The following is a 13891-nucleotide window of genomic DNA, read 5'->3' as shown; positions in this document are numbered from 1 at the left end:
AGAATTTGTAACAAAAATTGTGTTCAATGTAAATGATTGAACACAATTTGCACGTACCTGCTGCAGGGGCAATATCGGAATTGCACCCTTAATTGGCTCCTTGTTTGTGATGTGTATAGACAAGCAAGGGCAACTTAGAGAACAGCTGAAATCCTCCGAAATAGTCCGACCGCCGTGCGACCGAGATTGTTTCAATATGGCCCCTGCGGCAGGTACGTGAGTAGCCGGCTTAATAATTTTCCAAGGGCCTTGAGTGAATAAATTTCAACTTAAAACAAAAAAATAATAGAATAATAAAAAATACTATTTTTAGTCCGTAATACAATAACCGTATAACACTGGATTCGGTAACTAGATCGTAATCTTTTAATTTTTACATAGTAATAGTTCACTTGCTTACAACAGCTATTAATCACTTATAACACCTATTAAAGCAAAATAATAAAAAAAAACTTAATACTTCAGGTAAGCTTCAAGCTCAAATTAAGCTTTTACCGACTTATAACAAGTTTCAAACACATCAACAATCTTCTTATATTCTTCGTATATGGGATGACAGTCCATACGTTTTTTCAAATAATCCAATGGAAACGCATGATCGTTTAAAGTAACAAACATATTATAAACAAATGTTCCATTTATTGCCTTGTTATATGTCGTACATTTTGTACGTGCACCACAAAGTTTGTTAAGGTAATTGACGTGTTGCAAGCAATGGTCAAATTCTGCAATTCTGTGCAGAATATCTCGATAAAATAGGTTCTTCAAAGATGACTCGTTAATATAAAAGAAATCCATAAAAGCTTGAGCTGCAGCTACATAATGGTCATGATTTATAGATGGTACTCTGCTTTCTTGTTCTTTGTTAGTGTTATGAGTTACGGAGAAATTACTTCTTTTTAAAAGTCCTACTTCTGCCGATATAGGTCCTAGCATGAAATATGACAAAAGAATCGAATAAACGCCCTTACTGAAGGCTTCCTTGCTTTTGACACAATAATAAACCAGAGCAATGATTATCATGTGGCAATCTTCAGGGAGGCTCTCTAAAGATTTAAAATCAAAGCCATGTAATACTTCACGAATAATAACTTTAAATATATCTATATGATTTGACTTCCTTGAGTAAAATACTTTTATAGATTCAGATGACTCTAGTTTGCCATCGAATTCCCAAACACGTGACGTCGCAAACTGCCTACCTATAAAAGAAATTTTCATATCCCGACTTTTTGTTAGCAGACCTAACGCATAGAATATAATATCTAATGCAACGAGTATGGCATCATTTTTATTCTTATCGACTATTAACCAAGACCCGGAAAATGTTTTATTATTCGTTAAATTTATGTATGGAATGGCAATATTACCATTTGATACACCATCACTAAACCAGTTTGATTTTCTAACATCAATTTTGTTTATTGTATTGTTTTTACGCGAAACAAAACTTTTAATTATTGCATGTTTAGTGCATCTCAAAAGTATTGAAAAATTATCAATGTTTTCCAAGAGAGATGACTGGTCCTCTGGTGATAAACACTTAGTTAACTCTTTAGTAGCACAGGTATGATTTTGACGCCTTATCCAATATAGGGCCGAAACAAATATTTTTTTCTCGTGGCATTTTAATATTTTCGGCAATTCTTTATAATAACTACTATCTTCATCAGAAATTGCTAGTAGAATTGACATAATACGATTATCTAAAGGAAACATTCTTCTATTTGGATGGTAAACGGTACATCTAAATCCATGATCGACATCAAACATTAAAGAATTTGCAACAATACACGACACACCGAACAGAGAATATTCAAAATTGTTCGTTAGAATTGGGTAATTGTAATGTGTTGCGAGATTAATAAGAGCTTCTTTATGATCATATTCGCACACAAAATATTTTATATTCAACTCATCGAAAATTTCCCTCTGCACATCCTTAACAAATATTGGTTCACAAAATTCATTGTCTTGTCGACCAGGCTTAACTGCATCTGTTCTATCTATTATGTTCTGATGAATTGCTTTTCTCGTCTCCATATTGGCTTTCATAGCTCCATTGAAAACGATGTAGCATTCAATATCGTTCTTTATGAAATTATTTAGAATATTTCTTAAATAACTCGCATATCTATCGTACTCTCCGCCCAAAATAAATTGACAGGCGCTGTTTTTGTAAGTTTCTTTGAAGAAGGCACCATCTATAATAATCACGGAGTCATTGGTCCTCAGCTCGGAGACCCCAACTTGCTTCTTAATCAACCACCTTCTTATTGACTTGAATTTCATTTTTAACTGTAAAAAAAAATAAAAAGTTAAATTATTTGTCTAGTCCTATAAAAAGTGTAGATATAATATTGAATTTTATAAATGCGTACATAGGTTAAAAAACATTTATCGCAAACATATTAATGCTACATTCGTCGAATAGGACATAAAAACAACACATGTTTACATGTTCCTGATGCTCCACATTTAAGTGACTTAATCTTCCAAACCATAATTTTTAATTCATAATAAAATATAAGAGAATATAAACTTATCACACTATAAAAGTAACTATTGGTGTATTCATGGCGAGGAACGATTTGAAATCCGTGACTTCAAATCGATAAGTAACCGAATATATAAAAGTAACTATTGGTGTATTCATGGCGAGGAACGATTTGAAATCCGTGACTTCAAATCGATAAGTAACGATAAGACACCAGGCGAACGTGCACGAAATAAATGGATTTTCAATTTATCTGCGCATGTTGTGAACACAATAACTGCACTTAAGGAATACTTGATGAAGAATCAAAAGTTTTGCGACATATTACATCCGCCAACCCGCACTTGGCCAGCATGGTGGATTATAGTCTCATAGGAGGCCCATGTCCCAGCAGTGGGAATGTATATGTGCTGATTATGATAGCATAATGTATTATATAGTATTACATATGATTATTAGCCTTTGATCAGATTACATTTTTTTTTTATATTTCTCATAAATATATAATAGAACAATCTACATTTGTATTCATTAATTACTACTTCATCTCAAGCTAATACATAATGCCAGTAATATTAAACTTAATATTAATTTGATTGCACATAAAAGTATAATATTCAGTATTTTTTTCTGATAAATTACATTAGTTATTTTTATTATTTGTCTGACTGAAGCTATCGGATTAAGGGGACTTGGCTGGTTGAAAGCAAATAATAGTTTTATGAAGTAATATAAATTTTTAAAATATAACAATCTTCTATATAAATAAAACTCAAATTTGACTGACTGACGACAGTTTGACATAGTCTGGTGAACATAGTGATCTATCAATGCACAGCCCAAACCCCTGAACGGATTGGGCTAAAATTTGGCACACAGGTAAATGTTAGGACATAGGCATCTGCTAAGAAAGGATTTTGATATATTCTACCCCCAAGAGGAAAAAAGGGGATGAAAGTTATAATTTAAACCGATCAGGTTGAGATTGCATGCATAAAGCTTCTTTGACGTAGGCATCCCCCTAAATAGTATTTTTATAAATTCCACCGCTAAGGGGATAAAATAGGGGATGAAAGTTTGTATGTAATAGATGTTATGACATAGGCATTTGTTAAGAAAAGGATTTTGATATATTCTACCCCCAAGGGGATAAAATAGGGTATAAAAGTTATTATGAAACTTTGTAAAATTTAAACTGATCGGGCTGAGATTGCATGCATAAAGCTTCTTTGACATAGGCATTTCCCTAGAAAGTTATTTGATAAATTCCAACGTTGAGGGGATAAAATAGGGGATGAAAGTTTGTATGAAATAGATGTTATGACATAGGCATTTGCTAAGAAAAGGATTTTGATCAATTCTACCCCAAAGAAGATTAAATAAAAAAATAACTACCTATCTATACCTAATTTAAATTTTAAAATAATACTTCATATAGGCTTTATGTTAAACGGTTTTTAAAATAGGAGTGAATAAACTAATAATAAATAGGTAGTCTTAACAAAGTGTGGTCTTCATTCTTAAAAAAATATTTTTGAAACTAAAATACCTACTTACACAATACAAACCATTTTTATTAAGTTCATGCTAGTTAAGCCTCACTTTTCAAAAACTAATTAGGTAACTTGGATTACTGTAATGCTATCTAGATAACAAATTATAAAGAAAATAGATATTTAAGGTAAGAAAAAATAAATATTTGCTTATTATGTTAACTATTAATTAAATACTTACGTTTTTTAGATCTCTATAAATGAGTTATTGGAATACTTTTTGTTTTTTGTAGAACTTATTTGATGGAAATTTTCCAGCAGTTGAGCAGTGTGTGGTTTCTGCGATAGTACAGTACACTTATTAGTTGGTAGGTACTTTGTAAATCGTACGTGCTTATCAAAGAGTATAGTAGGTAACTATGGTGCTTATTACGGAAGTAAAAAGATTAATGTAACTTTTATCAACTGTCATACAAGTCGGGTATTCCCCAAATAAAAATTTGAAAGCTAAAAAATCTAAATTCTGTTAAAGATTACTTTGCATTGCTAGTATTATTGTAAAACAATCTCTATAACTTTTTTACAATCTTTAGTTAATTAACTTTTAACATTTATGAACGAAATTCAACGAAAAATGTAGGTAAACAAAGTTAAAAAATTCAAAACAATACACAGTTGCCTAAACCAGCCTAAACTTGTAACCAAAGACTAAAATTTTCTTACCATAGACTATTCAAATGTTTTGTAGTAAAATTAAGCTAATTAAATTTTTCGGTTATATAACATTTTACGAGATATCGGTTACTCAAATATTCTATAAATAAAATTAATACTGTGTTAGATGATAGTTCTATCATTAGATAATTTTAACACGATGCAGCATAGCTTTAGACAGGAACGTAATCATGTGCGTTTGTTGTCGTAGAGTGAGAATGAACCATAGAGGAGGCACTAAAATGACAAGTAATGCGTGAGAGAAATACACTTATGACTATAAAGCTAAGAGCAAGCGAGACAGAAACATTGTTTTTTGTTTCTCTCATGTTATGCGATTTCTTTTGTTGGGGACAAAGGCAGTTTGTCCCAAACAAGCGGCTACAGTCCATTGTTTTGCTAGTTTTCTGTTTTTTCTCGCTGTTAAGTGACTTCAAAGTTTAATAAACGTTGACAGTGATCTGTTTTAATCCGACTTTAAGTGAAAATATGGTGCGTTGTAGTGTGATTGGTTGTAAAAATCGGCCGGAACGAAGATTACCAAATATTACCTTTCACACGTAAGTAAACTTATTTGAAGTATATTGTTTTATAGAACTGGATATAGTTGATACATTTTCATTAACTCTAATGTGAAATTATCTACAAATATATAATATTTTCATCGAAATAGACGTAAACATTTTTTTGTGTTATCCGACTAAATTACGAAGTGTTCTTGTTGTTCAGGACGCCATTTGTTTTTACGTAGTTTCAAATTTATGGTATAATCATGTGATTAACATTAGGGATACCAGTACAGGGTAAAATTTTCCCCAAAATCGTGAAATGTTTTTTTAATATTAAATATGTTTTTTAGGTTTCCAAAAGAAACAAGTACATTAAACAGATGGATTCGAGCTACCGGAAGGAAGAACTGGTTACCAGGAAAAAGTCACAGAATATGTTCTATACATTTTGAGTCGCGTTATTTTCGAAAAACGAAAAAAAAAACCTATTTGATGCCCAATGCAATTCCAACACTTTTTACAACAGTGAGTAATTTTTGTGATGCATTTAGTTTGGATTTAAATGTTGTAGTTTAAATATTCATAGACCGATTTTGTTGCTACGTCTACATAATAAACAAAACAAGTTATTAATTTATTTTTATAGGGGTATATTTTCTATTTATACTAAATCAAATTTTATTTTTTTAGGATATTATTGTTGAGCGACTGAGTACTGCCCAACAATCAAAAGTCCATGGACCAGGTCTTAAGGTAAATTAATAATTCCATTGCACTTTCCCACGAGCAACAACACTGCACTATTTTAGAACTGCACGACATACCGTGGAGAGGAAGTTTATGAGGTGTTGTTGTGTATGTACACGGCTCATATGAATGTGTGAAGCCTGGATTAGTCACCGGTTTTTTACACCTTTTATTTTGTACATGGATGTTCTTAGTATTATCTGATTCAACTAACTTAATCTTTTCAGGATGTTGTTGAGCTACCTAATACAAGAGAACAGGCGAAAACCCCTGAACCAAGTCTTGAGGTAAATTGATTATATTATAAAATTATGGTGAAATATATATCTATACTAATATTATAAAGCTGAAGAGTTTGTTTGTTTGTTTCAACGCACTAATCTCAGGAACTACTGGTCCAATTTGAGAATTTCTTTCGGTGTTAGATAGCCCATTTATCGAGGAAGGCTTTAGGCTATATATTATCTCAACAGACCAACAGGAGCGGAGCAATGCGGGTGAAACCGCGGGACATAGCTAGTTAGTAATAATTTCATTTGGGTACATTTTGTACATTTATGTTATTTGAATTTTCTGGTTTACCGAAGTTAAACTTTATCTTTACAGGATATTATTGAGCTACCTAGTACTAGCAAACAGTCGAAAGCCCCTGAACCAAGTTTTGAGGTATATCATTATTTCATATACAACAATAAATTAATGAATGAATACATTTATTTCTGAAACAATGAAGTAGAGTATAGTAATAATTTCATCACGCCGGTGCCAGCGCATGGTGACAGCGCTTGTGGCCGATCACGGGGCCAGGAGCAGGAGCCGCCGTTGTGAAACTATATAGTGCTCGCGCAATAACTAAAACCGTAGCAAATGTTAAAGAACAGCCGAAGTGATATCTTTAATGGCGTATAGGAAATGTTGCCACAGCGTGGTTTTATAGCGTGACCAAAAAATATATTTTGAAGAGTTACCGTGGGAGCACTGTAACTGTTTAGAGTTATTTGTATAAGTAGTATATTTTGTCTTATTTAGGTACATCTGTGTGGTCTTATATTTTTTAAAATTGTAAAATTATTTAAGTTGGAAAAGGAATCAAATCTACTATAATTGTGAGGGGAATCTAAAGCCTGTAACATAGTTTTGAAGTTTGAACTAATACATGCTTTAATTTCCCCAAATATATAAACTGTATTATTTTAATACTTTTTAATTAAAGATTTTTTTTCTATTATATATTTCTGTTTCAAGTTTGCAAAAAATAACTTAATATTTTTTTTTCCAGGTGGAAACACCGAGAAAAATCAAATTAAGAAAAAAATTAATAAATAAAGAACGTGTAGCCGAGCAAAGAAAAAAGAAAATTGCAGTATTGAGGACAAGGGCGTGGCGGTTAAAGAAAAAGAATGCAGAACTGTGCAGCATATTAGAAGATTTAAAAGCCCGATGTTTAATAAATCAAGAATCTGCTGATGTTTTGTCATCTATAGAAACGGCAAATAAGGACTTTTTAAAAAGATATATTTGTAAAGAATCCGCACCTAGGAAGTATTCTGTAGAGTTAAGAAAATTTGCATTAACTCTCCACTTTATAAGTCCAAGAGCCTACGATCATGTTCGAAAATATTTCAATACATGCCTTCCTCACCCACGAACTCTTTCACGGTGGTACCAGTGTATAGACGGTAGTCCAGGGATCAGTAAAGAATCTTTAGAAGCAATAAAACTACTCAAATTAGCTAATAGTATAGTGAATCCATTTCGCAAATTATTTTGCGCCCTATGTTTCGATGAAATGGCTATTAGAAAGCATGTAGATTTTGATGGTCAAAACTGTATAGGGTTTGTAGATTGTGGCAATAATATAAGTAGTGGTCAATTAGCTAAGGAAGCCCTTGTCTTTATGCTAACTGCTATAAATGGTAGTTGGAAAATACCTTTAGGGTACTTTTTAATAGATGGTATTTCGGCATACCAAAAAGCCAATTTAGTTCAGACCTGTATTAAAACCGTTCATGATGAATGTGGAGTAGAAATTTTATCACTTACATTCGATGGCTGTCCAACAAACTTTGCAATGGCTAAATTATTAGGGTGTTGTTTACAAGATACTCAAATAGATCCTACTTTCCAAGTAGGTGACAAAAAAATTATTATATACCCAGATCCATCACATATGCTTAAATTAGTACGGAATACTTTGGCTCAGAAAGGACCCATCATTGATAGGCAGGGACGCACTATTTCCTGGGAATACATCAAACATTTAATTGACTTGCAGGAAAATGAAGGACTTCACCTAGCTAATAAACTGAAAAGATCTCATATGAATTTTAGGCAACAGATCATGAAAGTAAAGTTGGCTGCTCAGACTTTCAGTAATTCTGTTGCTGATGCCATAGAATTTTGTAACGAAGAACTTAAAATAGATAATTTCTCAAATTCGGAGGCTACAGTAGAATTTATTAAAAATATAAATGACTTGTTTGACATATTAAATTCAAGAAATATGAATGCATATACACATAAAAAACCTCTATTCGAGGGAAACTTTTTAAATACTAAATTTATTCTTGAACAAATATATCAATATTTAATGAAGTTACATTTAGGTGGCATGCCCATCCTTAATACAAACCGAAAGACTGGATTTTTGGGCTTTATGATTTGTATACGAGGGATAATTTTTCTATACGAAAATTATGCCAGAAGTGAATCCTTACAATTTCTGTGTACGTATAAGCTTAGCCAAGATCACTTGGAGTATTTCTTTAGCGCGATTAGGGCTAAAGGTGGATTTAACAATAACCCTACAGCCAAACAATTTAAATCCGCTTTCAAACGGATGCTAGTCCATGGTGAACTTAAACACATCACTACAGGTAATTGCATTCCTCTACAGGAAATAAATATACTAACATATACCAAACCGGAAATTGCAATAAATAAAACCACAGAAAGAATTAAACTAATAGATGAAACTGATGATTCTGAGATACGTGACATTGATTTTATCCGCACTATGGATGACCACGACTATTTAAGTGATCCTAGTAAACTGACCGAATTTTCGAAACAAATTATTATTTATATCGCAGGGTTTGTTGTAAGTCAACTGAAAAAAGAACTTAAGTGTCCTGATTGTACGTAGGTTTTGACTGCGGATAAATTTAAAAGTTTCTTGTATAAAAAAGACAAGGGGGGACTGCAATATCCTAGTAAAGATGTAGTTGCCATTTGTACATTTAGTGAGAAAATTTTCCGTCAAAATAGAGATATGAGTAAGAAAAATTATTTTCATACTATTTCTCAAGAATGTCTCAAAAGATGCCTTAATGAAAATCTTTTTTCAAGAATAAGTGATCATTTTAAAAATCAATTATTTTTAGACTGTCACTATTCACTTTTAATTAAATCCATCTGCGGAAAATATATAAAAGTTAGGATGCACTATGCAACAAAAAAAATGTCTGAGGTGGATGACAAGGTACGCAACTTTTATAACAAGTTAATTTTATTTAAAGGTCAATAATTTTGAAGGTCAAGGATTCAACACCATCCTTAACTCTTAATTATAAGATTTTTTTTATGTTTGTATTAGTCATCACTACATAGTATAAAACAAAGTCGCTTTCTCTGTCCCTATGTCCCTTTGTACGCTTAAATCTTTGAAACTACGCAACGGATTTTGATGCGGTTTTTTTTAATAGATAGAGTAATTCAAGAGGAAGGTTTATATGTATAATAACACCCATTAAATAGTGGAGAAGTACTGTTATTTTTGAGGTTTCTAATGTGATGTCGTAAAAATTTACATTTTTTCCGCTTACATTGCAAACGCTGGCTGAACCCTACGAGTTTTATCAAAATAATGTACTAAGTATTATACACATTGAAAAGGTCTACAGAAAAGTCCGCGATGGTATATGTCTATCTCTTATGGACAATAACTTTTTTTGTCATTTACTTTTTACGACAAATAATGGCTAATTTTCGAAGCGATTTTAACCAATACAGCATTAATACTTAACCAATTAAATACCTTGAATACATTGTTCATTTGATATAGATATACAAGGTGAAAGGTAAGACATTTGAAAAATTTAGACAGGAGCTTCTACTCATGAAACTGAACAACTTTTGTTCTACAACTTTGCTGAATTTGTAAAAAAAAATTGGACTTTGTAAGGAAACTTCGCTAATCAGCTGACAGATTTCCATACAAAGTCCAAATTTTTTTCTATATAATATAAATAGATATTATAATTATATATAATAATTATATAATAAGATATAATATAAACTACCTTATGTCCGATTTATTCCAGATATTGATGCATGCCAAAAAGGAGGACTAGGCATACTGGGGATACCTCTTTAAAAAAAACGCACCTAAGGTTCTTACCTCACAGGTGGTGTGGAAAAAGAACCAATACAATACAACAGTGAATATATATATATATACTAGCGGTCCGCCCCGGCTTCGCCCGTGGTACATATTTCGCAATAAAAGGTTGTGCCAAATTTCATCAAAATCGGCCCAGTAGTTTATGCGTGAAAACCATACATACATACATACATACAAACCTTTCCTCTTTATAATATTAGTATAGATTTAAAAATTGCGGGACGTAGCGTTTGCCGCGGTACCGGCCAGCCGCCCGGCTATATATTTTATACCCGTGCGAAGCCGGAGCGGGCCGCTATGTTTTTATATACAACGTTCATAATTTTTCTGTAGTGTATTTAGTATCAGCATTGCACCCGTGCGAAGCCGGGGCGGGTCGCTAGTTAAGTTAATAAATAACAAAATCTTTTCAAATCTGTCTTTTTCTTCATAAACCTATCTTACAAAAAAATACCCAAACATTTATAGATATTTTGCCAGTTTTTCGGATAAAAAGTTTTTGTAATAGTTGGCAACATTGACGTAAGGATTCGCCATCTCGTTCGGGTATACGCCGATGTGATCTCTAGTACATTCTCCCTCTACGTTTGTTGTTCTGTGTCGATCAGCTGTCATTTGTCAACAAATATACCTACGCTTTTCGCGCCTTTTCGTGTATGTTATTTTATAGTAAGTTTTTTATTTGCCACAAGAAACAAGAAACAGCATTATCTCCACTTTATAAATAAAAAATAAAACCCTGTGCTTCAGGAATATTATTAAAAATGGATACTAATGATGAACTCGCACAATTGGAAGAACTATTGAGTGCTGACCTGAACGAAGAAAGTTGTGATAAAAATGTTAAAGAATCAATAATTATAAAAGAAGTTGACATTTTTAAAAATACTTCGAATGAGAAGGTGGACGAGAATATTGCTGTCGAATCGTCAGTAATACATAATGGTGACACGGATTCTTCAGACGACGAGGAAAAACGAAATTATACAGAAAGGAAATATAGCCAATATGGTGCGTTGGTGAAGAAATCTTTAGATCATAAAGAACACGAACAAATTGACAAAAGAATTGAATTCGAAAGTAGATTACGACAAACGAATATTGAATTAAAAGTAGCTAAACAGTCCTCTTTCAAAAAAACTCCTGAAAGCTCCAGTGAACAAAGCAATAAGCAATTTTTTGGGGTTCCAGAAAGTAAAAAAAAATTGCCTGGTGATGTTTTTACGGATCCCATATTTGGGATTCGTATAACTAAGCCACTCATTTCAAGCTCAGCTCTATTGGATCGGATGCAAGGCAGAGAAGCTGTTAACATGCTACGGGTGAAACGACATGTTGAAAACGAAGACCTTTCTAAAGATTGGGTGATTGCAGGAGTTATCGTCAAAAAAAGTGCAACAAAGAAATCTCAGAAAGGAAATCAATTTATCATTTGGACCTTAAGTGACATGAAAGATGATTTAAAGACAGTTTCAATGTTTTTATTCCGCAAAGCTTACAATGATTTGTGGAAATCTTCTGAAGGAACAGTTGTTGCTGTCTTAAATCCCAACGTTCTTGACAGATCTGAGAACAGTAAAGATCAAGCTTGCCTCAGCGTAGATAACTCAGAAAAAGTTATGATTCTTGGTCAATCTAAAGATTTAGGTATTTGTAAAAGTAAAAAGAAGAATGGAGAACCATGTACTGCATTTGTTAATATGAGTCAAGGTGAACACTGTATTTACCATATCAAACAAGAATATCAAAAGTTCTCAAGGAGACAAGAACTGCAATCATCTACTATGGGTAAAGGACTAGTTAATCTCCAAAATAAAGTGTTTGGAAAGGATACATTTATTTATGGCGGCAAATCATATTCAGCATTACCTTCAGGTAATAGTAAACCAGTAAAAGACAGAGATCAAAATAGACTTATGTCTTTGAGCGACTATTTCAAATCAGAAAATGATACATTAATGACAAATAAAGCACCCTGTGGAACAGGCATTATTCAGAACAAAAGTGGACTTTTACATAGTCCTAAAATACAAAAAGTTAGTGATGCGGAGAGACTTAATAATTTGAATCAGAGCCCAAGTAATCAAACTCTAGCTCAAAAAGTGGCCAATTCTCCCACATTAGGCAAAGGTTTTGGATTGAAGGGAGGTGGAGTAATTGATCTCAATATATCTTATAGACAGCGCTCTGTTGAGAAAGCTAAGCTTAAAGCTTTAAGATTAATTCAACAAGAAGGAGGCATTGAGAAAATAGATCCAAACAATATTAAAGGAACAGAAGCTGGTAAAAAAAGAGCCCTAGAAAAACTATTAACTGAATCAGATACTGATGAAAATAGTTGCAAAAAAGCAAAAATTGGCAAACCTATTGTAAAAGTAATCTCTAAGCCAGAGAATGGTAAACAAGTAATGTCAGAAAGGTTTAAAAAGATTTTAGAGGCTACTTCGGCCCATGAGAATTTAATAAAACAACATGAAGATGATGAACAAGAGAAATACTTCAATAAATTAGAAAAGAAGGAAGCCATGGAGGAGAAAATGTTGAATACATTTAAAATAGCGTGTAAGGCGGTCAGATGTGTGAAATGTAAATATACAGCCTTTTCAGCGGCACAAATATGTAAAGATGAACGGCATCCCTTAAAAGTACTAGACACATTTAAAAGGTTCTTCAAATGTGCAGATTGTAAGAACAGAACAGTTTCATTAGAATTGTTACCACTACATTCTTGCAAAAATTGCAATGGATCGAGATGGGAAAAGGCGCCAATGTTAAGAGAAAAGAATGTTACGATTACCGAGGGCCTCTCCCTTCGTGGGGAGGAGGAGACATTTATTGGAGGACAAGTAACTGCTGGGAAGAATATAAATTTACTTGTTCCTGACAGCTAATGATTAAATTATATGAATTTGATTATTTTGTGTAGTGCTTGAGGAATGTTTTCTGTATTTATTATTCTTACAATAAGAACATTAAAGACATTAATAATGCACAAATATGATACTTCCACATCTTAGTTAAATTTTATTTCACACAGAATTGTTTTCTTAAAATATATTTTGTTTATGTTTGTTGTGTCTGAATAATCATAATTTTTATAATTTATAATTATCAAATAAAATTGTGAACAAGGTATAAATAAAAAGCCAGGTGAAAATAAAGCAATAATATAATTTTTATTATGAAACCTCCAGTCAATAACACTGAACCATTCCATAAAACAATGCGTCTGATTTCATACAAGATTTATATTTGGAGTGCAAATATCTGTTGGCTTTATATTTTACACAGCCTTCGATAGTTATACTACACGTTACAAAACAGTGGAGCTAAATATACGCGCGTATCCGTTCACCAATTTATTTACAAATTCATTATTGGCAGTGGTCCCATTCGATAACTCAATTGATAATAATAACAAAAAGAAATTAACCTCCATCAAATATTAATACACGGTTTTTCTTAATTACATTCAGAATGAGACACCGTGCAAACAAATACATTGCGATTCTCATAATTTGTTTAAAAC

The 13891-nt window shown here is 32.4% G+C and overlaps 2 protein-coding genes across 2 annotated transcripts; one reads left to right on the top strand and one right to left on the bottom strand.

Moving 5' to 3' along the window:
• Nucleotides 1-4387, bottom strand: LOC149901384 (uncharacterized). Its single transcript, XM_090111938.1, has 2 exons — nt 4232-4387; nt 1-2298 (listed from the first exon to the last, which is right to left on the bottom strand). The coding sequence occupies exon 2, from the start codon at nt 2290-2292 to the stop codon at nt 484-486; it is 1809 nt and encodes a 602-aa protein (XP_089968064.1). The 5' UTR covers nt 2293-2298; nt 4232-4387; the 3' UTR covers nt 1-483.
• A 6609-nt stretch (nt 4388-10996) lies between these two features.
• Mcm10 (minichromosome maintenance 10 homolog) lies at nt 10997-13324 on the top strand. The gene has a single exon (XM_090111765.1). The coding sequence runs from the start codon at nt 11127-11129 to the stop codon at nt 13251-13253; it is 2127 nt and encodes a 708-aa protein (XP_089967891.1). The 5' UTR covers nt 10997-11126; the 3' UTR covers nt 13254-13324.
• The last annotated feature ends 567 nt before the right edge of the window (nt 13325-13891 follow it).

The sequence above is a fragment of the Colias eurytheme genome, chromosome 17 (assembly GCF_061535395.1).
Source record: "Colias eurytheme isolate Ceu_HAF_F1 chromosome 17, ilColEury1 Martin Lab GWU primary, whole genome shotgun sequence".
NCBI classification, from domain to species: domain Eukaryota; kingdom Metazoa; phylum Arthropoda; class Insecta; order Lepidoptera; family Pieridae; genus Colias; species Colias eurytheme.
Note: the sequence above shows the minus strand (reverse complement) of the source record. Positions and strands in the feature narration are given on the sequence as shown.